Source organism: Suncus etruscus, chromosome 2 (genome assembly GCF_024139225.1).
Source record: "Suncus etruscus isolate mSunEtr1 chromosome 2, mSunEtr1.pri.cur, whole genome shotgun sequence".
NCBI lineage: Eukaryota > Metazoa > Chordata > Mammalia > Eulipotyphla > Soricidae > Suncus > Suncus etruscus.
Window position 1 is genome coordinate 58,072,399 of NC_064849.1, and position 19,147 is coordinate 58,091,545.

The 19,147-nt window shown below is 38.9% G+C and overlaps 1 protein-coding gene and 1 long non-coding RNA gene across 2 annotated transcripts in view; one reads left to right on the forward strand and one right to left on the reverse strand.

Annotated features, from left to right (window-relative positions):
- Nucleotides 1-19,147, reverse strand: part of G2E3 (G2/M-phase specific E3 ubiquitin protein ligase) — a 65,879-nt gene that overhangs the window by 45,224 nt on the left and 1,508 nt on the right. The window contains exons 2-4 of the mRNA XM_049766619.1: nucleotides 7,697-7,794; nucleotides 3,671-3,772; nucleotides 1,397-1,521 (exon numbers count right to left, since the gene is read on the reverse strand). Coding sequence (XP_049622576.1) covers nucleotides 1,397-1,521; nucleotides 3,671-3,769 — 224 coding nt within the window. The 5' untranslated portion in view covers nucleotides 3,770-3,772; nucleotides 7,697-7,794. The remainder of the gene's footprint in view (nucleotides 1-1,396; nucleotides 1,522-3,670; nucleotides 3,773-7,696; nucleotides 7,795-19,147) is intronic.
- LOC125999004 (uncharacterized) overlaps nucleotides 1-19,147 on the forward strand; it is a 701,961-nt gene that overhangs the window by 5,259 nt on the left and 677,555 nt on the right. The window lies entirely within an intron of this gene.

Genomic DNA, 19,147 nt, shown 5'->3' on the forward strand with positions numbered 1-19,147 from the left:
GCCCCTGTGCACAGCCTTGGAAAGTCAAAAACTTAAGACCCAGCACACTAAAACTAAATAGTAAGGGAAAAAATGAACACAACACCAAATAACAGTACTAAAAAAAAATCTTTCTTTGGTTTTGGGTTACAGCTGGCTGTGCTCAGTGATTACTCTTGGCAGGTTTTGAGGAACCATATAATGCCAATAATCAAAACTGTGTCAGCTGTAAGCATTTTACTCACTGTTCTATCTCTCCAAACTAGAAATGTTAGGCTCAGAAAGCAAATATTTTGGGATTTTTGTTGTTGTTGTTGTTGTTGTTGGTTTTTGGGTCACACCGGCAGCGCTCAGGGGTTACTCCTGGCTCTACACTCAGAAAGCACTTCTGGCAGGCTCGGGGGACCATATGGGATGCCGGAATTTGAACCACCGTCCTTCTGCAAGCAAGGCAAATGCCCTACCTCCATGTTATCTCTCCGAAAATGTTTATTTTCTTTTTTTTTTTTCTTTTTTTGTTTTTTTTTTTGGGTCACACCCGGCGGTGCTCAGGGGTTACTCCTGGCTGTCTGCTCAGAAATAGCTCCTGGCAGGCACGGGGGACCATATGGGACACCGGGATTCGAACCAACCACCTTTGGTCCTGGATTGGCTGCTTGCAAGGCAAACACCGCTGTGCTATCTCTCCGGGCCCAAATGTTTATTTTCTTAAGGATTTAAAGAATTTCAGAATTTCTTGAATTCTTAAGAAACATTTATTTTCCAAATTACATCAACTCTACACAACTTCAATGTACTTAATGAAAAATACATATAGATTTGTGAAGGAAAAATGGAGGATTAAGTCAAAAGTAACATTCAGAATTATGCGAGGTAAAATTTTTCGATGACTATAAATTAAAGAAACCGTTCCATATACATCCTACAGCAGAAAGCTGATCAATAAGGCCATTCTATACAAAGTAATCATTTTTTGGTTGCTCCAGGTATGGAAATAACAGCATGTAAGGTAGTACTCTAACAGTGAGCCAGATCTCTCACATTCAAAAGACAATTCTTTAAAGACAAATGACTTCATAATGGAAGAGAAGAGAAACAACAAATACATATAATAGTGCAGCTCTGAAAAGAAATTTATAAATGATTCATATCACAGAGCTATTTATCTCTAATTATAATATTATTATTATTATTATTATTATTATTTTGGTTTTTGGGCCACATCCGGCGGTGCTCAGGGATTTCTTCCTGGCTGTCTGCTCAGAAATAGCTCCTGGCAGACACTGGGGACCATATGGGACACCGGGATTCGAACCAACCACCTTTGGTCCTGGATCGGCTGCTTGCAAGGCAAATGCCGCTGTGCCATCTCTCCAGGCACTATAATATTATTTTTCACATTTAACAGTTAACTCACGCAAAATTGTCAGTGAATTGAAAAATACATTCTCTCTGAAGTCCACACGGTAAATGATAACTCCGTTTACATCGGGGTACAACACATCCGATTGAGGCACCATTTTTTTTGCAAATACAACATTTCTAGAAAAAATATGAAAATAGGATTCATAAAGCTATAAAATTTGAATACCACAGTAAGAACAATATAGAAATAATTATTCCTTGAGTTTTAAAATTACCTTTATGAAAGGAATTTTTTTTTTTTTTTTTGGTTTTTGGGCCACACCCTGTGACGCTCAGGGGTTACTCCTGGCTATGCGCTCAGAAGTTGCTCCTGGCTTCTTGGGGGACCATATGGGACGCTGGGGGATCGAACCGCGGTCCGTCCTAGGCTAGCGCAGGCAAGGCAGGCACCTTACGTCCAGCGCCACCGCCCGGCCCCTGAAAGGAATTTTTTAAATAAAAAGTTTAATCCAAAGAGACCAAAACTTCACTCTATAAGTATTTCTGATAAGGGGTGCATAGCACCACATTCCTACTCTAAATCAGATTAACAAGGTGTAGCTCTGGAGGCCCCCTAAAGCACTACTGGGGTGCCTTGGAAGTCGCTGGTACCACAGGACCACTGAACAGTTCAACATGCTCCTCCCTTCCAAAAAAGAGAAATCCTGAACCTATGCTGCTGATTTTCCTCAGCACTTCAGCACCTTTACATTTTAATTGCTGCTGTTAGTTTAAACAACTTCTTTTTAGTTTTGTAGTGGTGTGGGGGGAGGCGCAACCAGAGGTGCTCAGTGCTTACTGTGGCTCTGCGCTCAAGGATCACTAGTGATGAGAATCAAGGGAACATATGGGATGCCAGAGATCAAATGTGGGTCAACTATGTGTAAGGCAAGTGCCTTACCTGCTGTACTATCCCTCTGTCCCCTAAACAGCTTCTATGTTTTTGAGACAATCTTACTTTCATAACTTCCTCGTATATAATGGCTGTCATTCTCATAATAATGAATCCTCTTTCTGCCAGAGAACATATCAATTTCAGTATCACAACTCTATTCTACTATCGCTTTTAATTCTCTAATTCTCAGAACTTCTACTCAGACCATCTGGAGAGACCTATAATCATTTTCTTGAGCACAATTATAGTAGCTAATATGTAAAAGATTTAAAAATTCTAACAGTAAGACACTAAAAAACTCAATACAAAAATCCCTTCCTCACACTTACATTCATTGCAGCACTATTTACAATAGCTACACTCTGGAAACCACCAAGATCCCCTTCAACAGATGAATGGCTAAAGAAACTGTGGTACATATACACAATGGAATATTATGCAGCCGTCAGGAGAGATAAAGTCATGAAATTCTCCTATACATGAATGTACATGGGATCTATTATGTTGAGTGAAATAAGTCAGAGGGAGAGAGATAGACATAGAATAGTCTCACTCATCTATGAGTTTTAAGAAAACTTAAAGACATTGAAATAATTTCAAGAGATTAGGACCAAAAGGACCGGCTCAATATAGGAAACTCACGAGTGCAGTTAGAGAAATAACTATGCTGAGAACTATCATAACAATGTCCTTGAGTGAGGGATGTAGAAGTCTGTCTCTAATACAGGCAGGGGATGGGGGAGAAAGGAGAAGGGGGGTTCTGGTGGTAGGAACATTGCACTGGTGAAGGGGAATATTCTTTTATGACTAAAATCCAACTACAATTATGTTTGTGATCATGGTGTTTAAATAAAGATATTATAAAAAGAAACATGAGCTAAGAAATAAAAATGTGATTTAAAAAAATAAAAATAAAAATTCTGATAGAAAAACGAAGGGTTAAATTTCAGAGAACAGGCAAAGGTGCTTAAAAAAAAGCATGCATCATCATAGAGAGGCAAAGGAGATCATACACTACTGGTTTGTACAACTAAGCTTTCTACCACAATCAATCAATCATTCCAACCCAGCAAGTGAAGTCAAACAATGAAAAAAGAATGGCTAGATTGACAGGATTAAAAAAGTTGAGATATGGTACGAATTTTGATAAGAGTAGATGAAATGGATAGATTACAATAGACAAGTAAAATTAGCAATGCCACATATATCCAAGGTCCAGTTAAGCTTTTCTCTACTTGTAAAAATATATGGTAGTCTAAATTTCACCATATTTGATAAAAGTAAGCATAAAATTAGTCTTGAAACTGTTTAGTAGAGAAGCATGTGGAAAAGACATTTTACTAGTATTGACAACTTAGTGTATTTAGAATAGTAAAAAAAAAATTTACCTACCAGTTTAGAAGCCCTATTTACTTCTTTCCGAATATCTTCCACCAGAAAACCATAAACTCCTTCCTCTTCTTTACCTCTTTGCCAAATTCCACTTGACATCAACTATAAAAGTATTCTCAATTAGATAAGCACTAAGAAATTAGTTTAAAATAATAAACATAGAACTAAAATATTCTAATAAAAATGGACATAAAAGTTCAAATTTTAATGTCTTATCCTCTATAACTTATTTTTACTGTCATAAGCAAATCATATTTTTGGTTCAAGCACACATGGTAGTGCTCATAAGACCATATGACCAAATTGGTGTGGGCCACATGTAAAGCAGGTGCCTGCAATCTCTCTTTAATTCTTAATTTCTTAATTCTTAATTTTGAAAACAATGTATATTAACAATTCATATAGTCATGTCTTCTAAAAGCATACTGAGCAGTAGCAGAAAAGAAACTAAAAACATCTATTATGTTTTATAAAGTTTCATAGTAAGTAAATATTGAGAAAAATTAAAATTATTTGTGATATTTTAGGTTACTTTAACTCTAAATAGATTTTCAATTATGAAAACCCATTTATAGGAAAACCTATTAAATCTCAATCAACATAAATGTGTTTCTTTTTTTCCTTTGGGGTCACACTTAGTGATGCTCAGATTTACTCCTGGCTTTGCATGCAGAAATTACTCCTGACAGATGGGACGAGGGCATATGGAATACCAGGATGGAACCCAGTCAGCTACATACAAGTAAAGTACCCTACTGTTCCAGCCCCTCCCTAAAGAAATGTTTTGGTATCTAATGTTAGCCTAACTTTAACTATCACAAGGACCTGAACCAAGATCAAACTAGGATTATGAATAAGAAATTCTGGTGTGAACAGGCTTCTGTACTCAAATTTCTGGAACAGTAGGAAATAAATTTTAACATTATTTTTATTTTAAAATATTGGTTTCCTGAAATAACATTGCACTAAACACTGCATTAAATTAAAACATCAAATTAGATTGCCTCTAAGTCTTTCAGTTCTAATATTCCATACAAATCTTGTAGAGAATTAGGGGCCGGCGAGGTGGCGCTAGAGGTAAGGTATCTGCCTTGCAAGCGCTAGCCAAGGAAGAACCTCGGTTCGATCCCCCAGCGTCCCATATGGTCCCCCCCAAGCCAGGGGCAATTTCTGAGCGCTTAGCCAGGAGTAACCCCTGAGCACCAAACGGGTGTGGCCCGAAAAACAAAAAAAAACACAACAAATCTTGTAGAGAATTATTAAAGAATACATTAGATGATTTTACAAGATAGAATTTAAAGAGTTGCAATATGGATACTGTGGCAGTCATAAAATATCTAAAATTTTGTTAATATCCTTCTTTAAGAAGTGAAGCAAAACTGTCTCTTCAATTTGAGTGTGGAAAAAATACTTTCTTCTGACTAATGACTCTTTTTTTTTTTTTTTTTTTTTTTTTTCGGTTTTTGGGTCACACCCGGCAGCGCTCAGGGGTTACTCCTGGCTCTACGCTCAGAAATCTTTCCTGGCAGGCTCGGGGGACCATATGGGATGCCAGCATTCGAACCATGGTCCTTCCTCATGCAAGGCAAACGCCTTACCTCCATGCTATCTCTCCGGCTAATGACTCACTTCTAATAAGAAAGCAAAAGTGACTTGACTCGGAAAACTAAATTCCTTATTCTGGAAATCTTGGTCTATCTATCCATCCACCCCCCTCGGCTCTCTTTGCTTAGTGAGAAGCCAGGAGCCAGGTACAAGGCTGAGTGGTCATTCTATGGAAGTAGCTAGGAAGTAAGAACAAAAATTGTGTCAATATGTAGAAGTTGATCCAGTGACATCACCACTGCAATCTTATGAGATTGAACTAGAATTATTGAACTCAGCCCTGTAGATTTCTGACTCTTAGAAACTTAGATAATGCTAAATTTTCGTTTTCAGCTACTTAACTTGAATAAATAGCCATATAAAAATAATATTTAAATACAATATACTAATATAACCTTGGTATAACAAAGCACTGTTTATCTCACCCTGTTTTGTTTTCCTTTTGGTTTTTGGGCCACACCTGGTGGTGCTCAGGCGTTACTACTTCTGGCTCTGTGTTCAGAAATCACTCCTGGCAAGCTCAGGGGACCATATGGGATGCCAGGGATTAAATCCAGGTCTGCCACATGCAAGGTAAATGCCCTCACTCTGTGCTATTACTCAGGTCCCCAACCCTATATCTTCAGGCACAGATTCAGTGAGGTGAGAAGTTGAATGGAAGAAAGAACAAATGAACAAATGAATTCACTTTCCGCTCTTGTTTCTTCCTCTCTTAACCCCCAAATAAGCTCATTATTTCCTTTCCCACAAATATTACCTTTAGTTAAAACATCACTCTAGGCTTTCTGTGAAATAAAATACTTTTCTATTTCTAGTCTGAACCTTCAAACAAGATTTTTCTGAGATTTATCTCTAATAACAATAATAATAAAAATAAAAAGGTCGGGGGCGGCGAGGTGGCGCTAGAGGTAAGGTGTCTGCCTTGCAAGCACTAGCCAAGGAAGGTCCGCGGTTCGATCCCCTGGCGTCCCATATGGTCCCCCCAAGCCAGGGGCAATTTCTGAGTGCTTAGCAGGGAGTAACCCCTGAGCATCAAATGGGTGTGGCCCAAAAAAACCAAAAATAAATAAATAAATAAATAAATAAATAAATAAATAAATAAAAATAAAAAGGTCAAAACAAAGACTGCCTTAGAGATTTACTGCCTAGAAATTTTCTTATTAAAAATTAGGGGCCCGGAGAGATAGCACAGTGGCGTTTGCCTTGCAAGCAGCCGATCCAGGACCAAAGGGGGTTGGTTCGAATTCCGGTGTCCCATATGGTCCCCCGTACCTACCAGAAGCTATTTCTGAGCAGACAACCAGGAGTAACCCCTGAGCACTGCCGGGGTGGCCCAAAAACAAAACAAAACAAAAAAGATTTAATTTAAGAGAAGGGTATGGGGATATTCCCAGATTATAGGAGGGGCTTCCTTAAGCAATATTTCCATAATTTTCACTTTTAGAGTGAAAGGTGTTTGGGGGCCACACGCAGCTGAGCCAATGACTTACTCCAGGCTCTGCGCTGAGGGAACCATATGGGTTGCTAGGGACCAGACCCCAGTTTGACTGGTTGCAAGGCACATAGCCTACCCTATTCACTGTAATCTCCCTCAGGTCCAATTTTCTCCTTTGTAAAATTAGGCCCTCGTATTAACAAATAAACAATAGTAATGCAAGATATTCATATGTACCAAGTAATTTCAAAGCTTTAAATTTTGATAAATAAAAAAGATTCATGTATAAAGTAAAAAGATATTAGAGTAGCTTAGCCAAATTACTTAACTAATTTTCAGAAACCAAGAATCAGGATCCAATTCTCTTTTATTTTTACAAATGAATAATGTTTATTCTACAATTAATGCAAATAATTGAAATTATAAGGGCAGATGTTCAGAAGAGATTATGAAAAAAGAAACAGGGAGAAAGGGAACCAGTGAAGACTCCAAGTTAAGAGAAGGCTCTGAAATCCCTGATTTTATTTCTGGGACAAAGCTGGTAGCAGTCCACAGGGCTTTGTCCATCCTTCTGCCATGACTGAGTTTAGCTCAAAGCAGCTCAGCATTACTCAGAAGCCATAGAGAAAGACAAAAGGCCCATGCTGTAGGACCAAGGGTCTGGCCTCCAAATCAAGGATATCCTGGTCTCTCTCGTGATTGGCCTCTGCTTACTTCTGGAAAGGTCTAGAACCCAGTCATACTAGAAAAGCCAGGCCACCTGAATATTTCCTGGGACAAATTTCTTCCTCGAAGAGTGGAGTAAATCACTTACAAAGATAAAGGACTGTTGGGTTTTCTCTGAGCCCCAAACCAAGTTCAGAGTTAGGATAGGAGTCAGAGTCTTCTGGATCAGCAGCCACTTGGCTCCCCTGGCTAGAAACCACTCCTAGTGGCTCCCAAAAAATTTTTTTTGTAAAAATTTTAAGATTACAAATTATACTCACCAAACAATAGTAATGTACAGTGAGATTCCATTTCTCATTAATTTTCTTTTCTCCATATTTATATGGACAATCATCAGCTTTTCGACAGAAAACACAAGCTAACAGTGAGAAAAATATGTACATATGATTAATATTTTTAAACTTTCCAAAGAAATCCTATGGAATTGGCACAGTTTTCAACTGAGGTGCTAAGTTCTTTCTGAAGACAAATTACCACTTGCTATCTGAAGCCTCATCCCCCCATTCTTCCTAGGTAACTTGACCTTACCTGCAAGACCCCGCCCATTTCCTGGGAGGGGTCTTGGAAAGGGTAGAGAAGGTTTTGACCAGAGGGGATTAGGCCTTTTTGGTCTTTTGCCAGCATGGAGGTCAAAGGGAAGATGGCTGAAAGGAGTTAAGACACAGGGCTAGCTAAGAATGGCTGAATGCTTAAAAGGTTATGATATAGGCCACACATGTGGTGAATAGGGCATGAATAAAGTTGATGCTTCCTGATGCCTGTCTCTGGATGAGTCTGATTCTGCCGTTCACCTAAACCTGGGACCCTTCAGCTGAATGGGGATTTTGGAGCCACATGGCCTGGGATGGCAGAGAAAAATCCCTTCATCCATCCACCTCTATCCAGCACCATCATTAATTATTTGATTCTACACTATCTATAACTTTAAAATTCCAAAAAAGACTTTATATTTTCTTTGAATTTTTTGGGGGGGAAAGCACCCACACCTAAGATCGTTACTCCTGGCTCTACATTCAAAGAACATTCTTGGTAGGACTAGAGGGAGGCGATGACATGTCAGGAATCATACCTAGGGTCAGTCAATGCAAGGAAAATATCCTACTGACTACTATATCTCCAGTCTTCTTCAATTATCTTTATTCATTTATTTTTATTTTTGAGTCACACTGGTGATGCTAGGTGTTACTCCTGGTTCTCTACTCAGAAATTACTTCTTTTAGGACTCTTTTAGGGGACAATATGGGATACCAAGGAATCTAGATCAGAAATGCACAAGGCAAGTACTGTACAGCCCAGCCCCTCTTCAATTATCTATAATGACAAATGGTCTATAATGACAAATTTCAATATGCAGTTTAAGTGGCAAGTTGTACAGTGATATCACTGAAGGAAAAGGACTGGCAAACTCTCAAACACCCTTCTCCCTTCACAAAAGCAATGACTAAGCTGCTATAAAAAAAAAAAAAGGCCAGAATCTAATTTCCCAAGACTCTAAAATGGAAATTTAAAACTTATAACCAGATGTTTAATTGAGAAACATTGTACTCAATTCTGACTGAGAACTCTATTGCATTTACACTTATCTGCTTACCATAACCTCTCATCAGTAAAGCAATGACCTTAGGTCTGAGACATCTTTTACTGGTGTGGACTGTTCAAGAGGAGATTATATGGACCTATTCTCAAATAAATGTGATTGTGTGTTTGACTTGTGTGGTAGCTCTTTGAAAAAATGGGCCCAGACGCTTTCCCTTCTTTCATATGTTTTAGAACTTTTTTAAAGCTGGAGTTTGACAGTATGTCAAAAGCATTTAAGACAAATTTACTGGCTGCATCAGCCTGAAACAAAGGATAACAGAAAATGCTAGTAGGTGATAGACCAAACAGACCAGGAAAGAGTAGTGTGGAAAGAGAAGCTACATGGAGGTCTACGGGCTCTGAAAATCTCCCTGCATATACTGAGGAATAGAGGACATATACATGTCAAGGGTTGGATGCAAAGACCCAAGAAACCCTACATTTTTACCTCTGGCTTATCTTTATGGTCATGCAAACTATATAACAAAAGAAATATTCTAAAGCAATAACTTAATTTTAACCTTGAAAAATTTGACAAGTGGTTAAAAAAAAATAGAAGGAAAAAGGGGCCAGAGAGACAATAGAAGTTGATCCCAATTCTACTCCTGGCACTTCATGGTACCTCTGTGCTCTGCTAGGAGTGGCAGGGATCCACAAGCACTACCAGGTAAGCCTTCTATTCCTCAAGAAAAAAATAAAAAGCAGAGATAAGTAAAATGAGAACAGAAAACAGACTAATTTTTTTTTCTTTGAAAGACCAATAAAATCAACAAATTTAAGCTAGATGCACCTAGGAAAATAAAAGATGCAAAAGCTAAAACAGAAAAATCAAGTGGTATTGGAATAGGATAGACAGATGTTATGAGAGTCCAAAAAGAAACTCTTACATTTACGATCAATTCAGTCAATGTAGAAAGAATAAGATCATCAGCAAATAAAACTGGAAAAATAAGAAAATCACATGCAAGATAAACAAACCCCTACCTGATACCATGTAAAAAAATTAACATAAGGGCTAAGGAAATGATTCAGTGTTAGGTATATAACTTGAATGCATGAGGTCAATTCCTGACACCAAAATGTCCCTTTGAGACTCACTAAGTATGATCCTGGGGGACACTCAAGCATTACTCAGGTGAACATGGTAGCCCCAATAAGACTGAACCTGAGCAGCAATGCACTGTTGGGCCCAAGCATTGAACCATCCATCCAGGGTTGGCTCACTTAGCTTTTCTTTGAAAATACATTCATTCCCAATGAATGGATGAATGAATCCAAGATGAACCAAAATATAATACTCAAAACTTTAAAAAATCTTAGAGAAAAACAAAGACAAATTTCATAAACACGTATTTGGGAAATTTTTTTTTTTTTGGTTTTTGGTTTTTGGGTCATACCCAGTGATGCTCAGAGATTACTCCTGGCTATGTGCTCAGAAATCGCCCCTGGCTTGGGGGATCATATGGTATGCCGGGGGGTCGAACTGCATCCCATCCTAGGTTAGTGCAAGAAAGACAAACGCCCTACTGACTGTGCCACCATTCCAGCCCCAGTAATTATTTCTTATTAAAAAGAAACCAATTATTTCATAATGTGTTTATGTTTCATGATGTGTTTCTTACATAACATCAACACAGAAAGCAATAAAAGAATAGAATAGAAAAAAGAGAATGAAGGGATGAGGCTTCATGGCTTCACATGACTATGCTACTTGCATAGCTACAGAGTAGCAATATAAAGAAGACACAGCTAACTTGGAGAGGGGAGAAAGGTCATATAGAAGAAGCACAGTATTCTGGCGAAGGGTTCAGAAAACTTACTCAAAAGACATTATGAGGTCTTTAACTTAGAAAGTGAGCACCCGGAAGGACTACAGAGCATGAAAACCGGCAAGGCTTTGCAAAAGCCGGCTCCCTGTGTGTGACACCAGGCGGGGAAAATCCGCGAAAGTACACTGGCCCAGTGGGGCCCAACTGTGAAAAACTGTGAGTGTGACCTGTCTATGTCTATCTACTGTCCTCTTGCATGAAACTCTTGCGAGTGGGGCAAAAAGAGGCTCCAGAAACCTCGCTCGCCCAGACGCCATTTTCAGGGAGGGACTACAGAGCATGAAAACAGGCAAGGCGGGGCCGGGTAGGTGGCGCTGGAGGTAAGGTGTCTGCCTTGCAAGCGCTAGCCAAGGAAGGACCGCGGTTCGATCCCCCGGCGTCCCATATGGTTCCCCCAAGCCAGGGGCGATTTCTGAGCACATAGCCAGGAGTAACCCCTGAGCATCAAACGGGTGTGGCCCAAAAACAAAAAAACAAAAAAACAAAAAAAAAAAAAAAAGAAAACAGGCAAGGCTTTGCAAAAGCCGGCTCCCTGTGTGTGACACCAGGCGGGGAAAATCCGCGAAAGTACACCGGCCCAGTGGGGCCCAACTGTGAAAAACTGTGACAGTGACCTGTCTATGTCTGTCTACTGTCCTCTTGCATGAAACTCTTGCGAGTGGGGCAAAAATAGGCTCCAGCGGAGCACGGCCGCGTAGCTTTGCTACACGGCCGTGCACTCTTTCTAAGGAAAGAACACCATTTCAACTAGAAGGAAAAATCACACTAAGAACGGCGCTATATCACAGAACCAACATTTCTCTCTGGACTGTCTTCTCTGTTCCATGCTCGGGCCTAAGATTTGACCCAGTGTGAGGCTTCATCCACGGAGGACTCCCCTCCCTTAGAGGCAAGTCAGCCCATCCAGAAAGGGAAGAGCCAGAGGAGTGTGCTGCCTGCATCATATAGACAATGAATACCACCACATCACGTAGAAAAACCCACAATACAGTGTGACAATGGGGAAACAACGCAGGCCAGCATCAGACATAGAGAATGAAGATGACAATTCTGAGGACCAGATAATGACCAACCAACTAATCAACCTCTCAGATAAGGACTTTAGACTAGCAATATGGAAGATGCTCAACAGACTCCAAGAAACCATGGATCGAATTGAACAGAACACTAATAAGAACCAAGAAAATATGAAGACAGAAATCACAAAACTCCAAACTGAAATAACATGTCAACTAACAGGACTGAAAAAGTCAGTAAACGAAGTGAATGACAAAATGGATAAGCTCTGGGACAGGGTATCAGAAGCTGAGAATAGACTTGGTGCTGTGGAAGATGAGATACATAACAATTCCATACAGCAGGAGAGATTGGACAAAAAACTTAAAACAAATGAGCAGACAATGGAAAAATTAGTCAAAGAATGGGAACAGATGAAAATAGAAGTCTATGATAAGATCAACAGAAACAACTTAAGAATCATGGGAGTCCCAGAGACCCAGGAAGAAAATTTCCAGGAAGAATCAACGGTCAAGAACATCATTAAAGAGAAACTTCCAGAGCTAAAGAATATATGTGATCAAATCCTGCATGCCCGAAGACTACCAACCAAAAGAGACCCCAGAAAAACCACCCCAAGACACATCCTAGTCACAATGACAAATCCCACAGATAGAGACAGAATTCTGAAAACAGCAAGATCAAAAGGGGAAATCACGTTCAAGCAAGCTTCCCTGAGATTTACAGCAGACCTGTCACCAGAAACACTCAATGCCAGAAAGCAGTGGTGGGATATTGTGACAAGACTGAATGAAATGAATGCTTCACCCAGAATACTATACCCAGCAAAACTCACTTTCCGGTTTGACGGAAGAATACATGGTTTCACAGACAAAAAACAGCTCAGAAACTTCACAGACACAAAACCAGTCTTAAGAGAAAAACTGAAAGACCTAATCTAAGACAAGACTACCCAAAAGACACACCAAATTTTGAAATAAAGATGGTGTTAATTCCCAGGACAATTCTTTCTCTCAAAGTCAATAGACTAAATGCACCAGTTAAGAGACACAGAGTGGCTAAGTGGATCAAAAAACTCAATCCAACCTTCTGCTGCCTACAAGAAACGCACCTGAATAGTCAGAACAAACATAGACTCAAAATAAAAGGCTGGAGAAAAATTATCCAAGCAAACAACACCCATAAAAAAGCTGGAGTGGCCTTACTAATATCAGATAATGCAAAATTTATACTCAGGAAGGTTGTAAGGGACAAAGATGGACATTTTATATTAATCAAGGGGTACGTAGAGCAGGAAGAATTCACTCTCCTAAACATATATGCACCGAATGAGGGGCCAGCAAAATATTTAATACAACTGTTGACAAATCTGAAAAATAATATCAACAACAACACAATAATTGTGGGGGACCTTAACACGGCTTTGTCAACACTGGACAGGTCAACCAGACTGAAACCCAACAAGAATATACTAGACCTGAGGAGAGAAATGGAAGAAAGAGGCCTAGTGGATATATATAGGACACTCCATCCCCAGAAACCTGGATACACATTCTTCTCCAATGTACATGGGACATTCTCCAGGATAGACTACATGCTGGCACATAAAACATACCTCCATAAGATCAAGAGGATAGAAATTTTGCAGACTACCTTCGCTGACCACAAGGCTCTGAAATTATTTGTGAACTCCAAAGGGACTCAGAAGAAACACTTTAACACCTGGAAGTTAAACAGCCTCATGCTCAATAACCAGTGGGTCCGAGATGAAATCAAGGAGGAAATAAAAAGGTTCCTGGAAACAAACGACAATAAAGACACAAACTATCAGAACTTATGGGACACAGCAAAAGCAGTACTGAGAGGAAAATTTATAGCTTTGCAAGCACACATCAGGAAGGAAGAAGGAGCTTACCTGAGTAGCTTAATGACACAGCTAATAGAACTAGAAAATGCTCAAAAAAGGACCCAAGAATAGGAAGACAGAAGGAAATAACAAAGCTGAGAGCAGAAATCAACGAAGTGGAAACTCAAAAAACAATCCGAAAGATCAACGAAAGCAGAAGTTGGTTCTTTGAAAAAATAAACAAGATTGATAGACCACTGGCAAACCTAACAAAGAAAGAGAAGAGAGAGAAACTTGATAACTCGTATCAGGAATGAAAAAGGAGAGATCACTACTGATATGACAGAGATTCAAAGGGTAATCAGAAACTACTTTGAAAAACTCTACGCCACTAAAAATGAGAACCTGGAAGAAATGGATAAATTCTTGAACTCTTATAATCTTCCACGGTTGAAGGAAGAGGATGTAGCATATCTAAACACCCCCATCACCATTGATGAAATTAAAACAGTAATCAAATGTCTGCTGAAAAACAAAAGCCCAGGTCCAGATGGATTCACTAATGAATTCTATCAAACTTTCCAAGAGGAACTACTGCCAATCTTGGCAAGACTCTTTCATGAAATTGAACAAACAGAAACACTTCCAAATAGCTTTTATGAAGCCAACATCACCTTGATACCTAAACCAGACAGAGATGCTACCAAAAAAGAAAATTACAGACCAATATCACTGATGAATGCAGATGCAAAGATCCTCAACAAAATCCTGGCAAATAGGATTCAATGCCTCGTTAAAAAGATCATCCACTACGATCAAGTAGGTTTCATCCTAGGAATGCAAGGCTGGTTTAACATCCGTAAATCTATCAACATAATACACAACATCAATAACAAGAAAAATAAAAACCACATGATCATATCAATAGATGCAGAGAAAGCATTTGATAAGGTCCAACACCCATTCTTGATCAAAACTCTCAGCAAGATGGGAATGGAAGGAACCTTTCTCAATATAGTGAAGGCCATCTACCACAAGCCAGTGGCAAATATTATCCTCAATGGAGAAAAACTAAAAGCCTTCCCTCTAAATTCTGGCAAAAGACAAGGCTGTCCTCTCTCACCACTCCTATTCAACATAGCACTGGAAGTACTTGCTATAGCGATTAGGCAAGAAAAGGATATCAAGGGAATCCAGATAGGAAAGGAAGAAGTCAAGCTCTCACTGTTTGCAGATGACATGATACTCTACTTAGAAAACCCTAAAGACTCTATCAAAAAGCTTCTAGAAACAATAGACTCATATAGCAAGGTGGCAGGCTACAAAATTAACACACAAAAATCAATGGCCTTTCTATACACCAATAGTAATAAGGATGAAATGGACATTAAGAAAACAACCCCATTCACAATAGTGCCACACAAACTCAAATATCTTGGAATCAACTTGACTAAATATGTGAAGGACCTATACAAGGAAAACTATAAAACTCTGCTCCAAGAAATAAGAGAGGACACACGGAAATGGAAACACATACCCTGCTCATGGATTGGCAGGATTAACATCATCAAAATGGCAATACTCCCCAAGGCATTATACAGATTTAATGCCATCCCTCTAAAGATACCCATGACATTCTTCAAAGAAGTGGATCAGACACTTTTGAAATTCATTTGGAACAATAAACACCCTCAAATAGCTAAAGCAATCATTGGGAAAAAGAATATGGGAGGAATTACTTTCCCCAACTTTAAACTGTACTACAAAGCAATAGTTATCAAAACAGCATGGTATTGGAATAAGGACAGGTCCTCAGATCAGTGGAATAGGCTTGAATACTCAGAAAATGTTCCCCAGACATACAACCACCTAATTTTTGATAAAGGAGCAGGAAATCCTAAATGGAGCAAGGAAAGCCTCTTCAACAAGTGGTGTTGGCACAATTGGATAGCCACTTGCAAAAAATTGAACTTAGACCCCCAGCTAACATCATGTACGAAGGTAAAATCCAAATGGATTAAAGACCTCGATATCAGCCCCAAAACCATAAGATATATAGAACAGCACATAGGCAAAACACTCCAGGACATTACAGGCATCTTCAAGGAGGAAACTGCACTCTCCAAGCAAGTGAAAGCAGAGATTAACAGATGGGAATATATTAAGCTGAGAAGCTTCTGCACCTCAAAGGAAATAGTGCCCAGGATACAAGAGCCACCCACTGAGTGGGAGAAACTATTCACCCAATACCCATCAGATAAGGGGCTAATCTCCAAAATATACAAGGCACTGACAGAACTTTACAAGAAAAAAACATCTAACCCCATCAAAAAATGGGAAGAAGAAATGAATAGACACTTTGACAAAGAAGAAATACACATGGACAAAAGACACATGAAAAAATGTTCCACATCACTAATCATCAAGGAGATGCAAATCAAAACAACGATGAGATACCACCTCAGACCCCAGAGAATGGCACACATCACAAAGAATGAGAATAAACAGTGTTGGCGGGGATGTGGAGAGAAAGGAACTCTTATCCACTGCTGGTGGGAATGCCGTCTAGTTCAACCTTTATGGAAAGCGATATGGAGATTCCTCCAAAAACTGGAAATTGAGCTCCCATATGATCCAGCTATACCATTCCTAGGAATATACCCTAGGAACACAAAATTACAATACAAAAACCCCTTCCTTACACCTATATTCATTGCAGCACTATTTACCATAGCAAGACTCTGGAAACAACCAAGATGCCCTTCAACAGACGAATGGCTAAAGAAACTGTGGTACATATACACAATGGAATATTATGCAGCTGTCAGGAGAGATGAAGTCATGAAATTTTCCTATACATGGATGTACACGGAATCTATTATGCTGAGTGAAATAAGTCAGAGAGAGAGAGAAAAACGCAGAATGGTCTCACTCATCTATGGGTTTTAAGAAAAATGAAAGACACCCTTGTAATAATAATTTTCAGACACAAAAGAGAAAAGAGCTGGAAGTTCCAGCTCACCTCAGGAAGCTCACCACAAAGAGTGATGAGTTTAGTTAGGGAAATAACTACATTTTGAACTGTCCTAATAACGAGAATGTATGAGGAAAATGGAGAGCCTGTCTAGAGTACAGGCGGGGGTCAGGTGGGGAGAAGGGAGACTTGAGAAATTGGTGATGGGAATGTTGCACTGGTGATGGGTGGTGTTCTTTACATGACTGAAACCCAAACACAATCATGTATGTAATTAAGGTGTTTAAATAAATTTAAAATAAATAAATAAATAAATAAATAAATAAATAAAAAGAATAGAATAGGTTGAACTTCATCCACATTAAAAATTTTAGTACAACAAAACATTATCAAGAAATAAAAAAATCTACAGAATGGGATTTGAAATCACACAGATGATCAAGTTCTACTGCATAGAAAAAAATGAGAATGGCTTATGACTCAATAGCAAAATCAACTCAATTTAAAAATGAGCAAATAATATGAGTATTTCTCTAAAATATACCTAATAAATACATAAAAGGTTATTTAATATCAATACTTATCAGCAAAACGATATCAAAAGCACAATGAGATACTACTTCATATTCAATAGTATAGCTGTAATCAAAAGAAATGTCAGACAATCACAAACAGAGCAATAGTATAGCAGGTAGGGCTTTGCCTTATACACAGCCAGCCTGGGTTTGATCTCAAGCATACCACATGGTCCCCCACACTCTGCCAGGAGTGATTCCTAAGTTCAGAGCTGGCACAGCCAGGTGTGCCCGCACTCCTGGCAAAAAAAAAAAAAAGCCAAACAGTGATAATGAAGACAAGGATTTGGAGAAAAGGATTACTTTAGATATGGTTGAAACATAAAATGGTAATTTTGAAAAATACTCCACTAGTTGCTGAAAAACTTACATATAATTATTATATGATATCACACTTCCATTCCTGGGTATATAGTTACTGTATGACATTCTAATTCCACTTCTAGGTATGTAGTATCAAAAAAAAACTGAAGAGATATCCAATAATCTTTCTTGAATCCTACACTAATGTTCATAAGTAGCACTGTTGTCAATAGACAATGAAATAAATCAAATATCCATCAACATGAACAGATAAAATATGCTGCATATTCATTCAACACTGTCTTTCTGCATGCATGTATCCTTCATGGTATCTCTCCAGCCACCTAAGCTCCTCTTTTTTTCCCCTTAAAAATGTAATTTCTACCTTAAGCTACATTAAGCTGAGAAGCTTCTGCACCTCAAAAGAATTAGTGCCCAGGATACAAGAGCCACTCACTGAGTGGGAGAAACTATTCACCCAGTACTCATCAGATAAGGGGCTAATATCCAAAATATACAAGGCACTGACAGAACTTTACAAGAAATAAACATCTAATCCCATCAAAAAATGGGCAGAAGAAATGGACAGACAATTTGACAAAAAAGAAATACAAATGACCAAAAGGCACATGAAAAAATGCTCCACATCACTAATCATCAGGGAGATGCAAATAAAAACAATTATGAAGTACCACCTCACACCACAGAGATTGGCACACATCACAAAGAATGAGAACAAGCAGTGTTGGCGGGAATGTGGAGAGAAAGGAACTCTTATCCACTACTAGTGGGAATGCCGTCTAGTCCAACCTTATGGAAAGTGATATGGAGATTCCTCTAAAAACTGGAAATTGAGCTCCCATATGACCCAGCTATACCATTCGTAGGGACACAAAACCTTAGAAACACAAAAATACAATTCAAAAATCACTTCCTCACACCTATATTCATTGCAGTCTATTTACCATAGGCAAGACTCTGGAAACAACCAAGATGCCCCTCAACAGAGGAATGGCTAAAAAAAACTGTGGTACATATATACAATGGAATATTATGCAGCTGTCAGGAGAGACAAAGTCATGAAATTTTCCTATACATGGATGTACATGGAATCTATTATGCTGAGTGAAATAAGTCAGAGAGAGAAAGAGAGAGAGAGAGAAAGACGCAGAATGGTCTCACTCATCTATGGGTTTTAAGAAAAATGAAAGACACTCTTGCAATAATTTTCACAAACAAAAGAGAAGAGGGCTGGAAGTTCCAGCTCACGACATATAACTCACCACAAAGAGTGACGAGTTTAGTTAGAGAAATAACTACATTGAGAACTATCCTAACAAAGAGAATATATGAGAGAAATAGAAAGCCTGTCTAGAGTACAGGCGGGGGTGGAATGGGGAGGAGGGAGATTTGGGACATTGGTGATGGGAATGTTGCACTGATGATAGGGGATGTTCTTTACATGACTGAAACACAATCACAATCATGCAATCAAGGTGTTTAAATAAAATATTATTTAAAAAAATTTAGTCGCTACAGGGGCCGGAGAGAGAGCATGGAGGTAGGGCATTTGCCTTGCATGCAGAAAG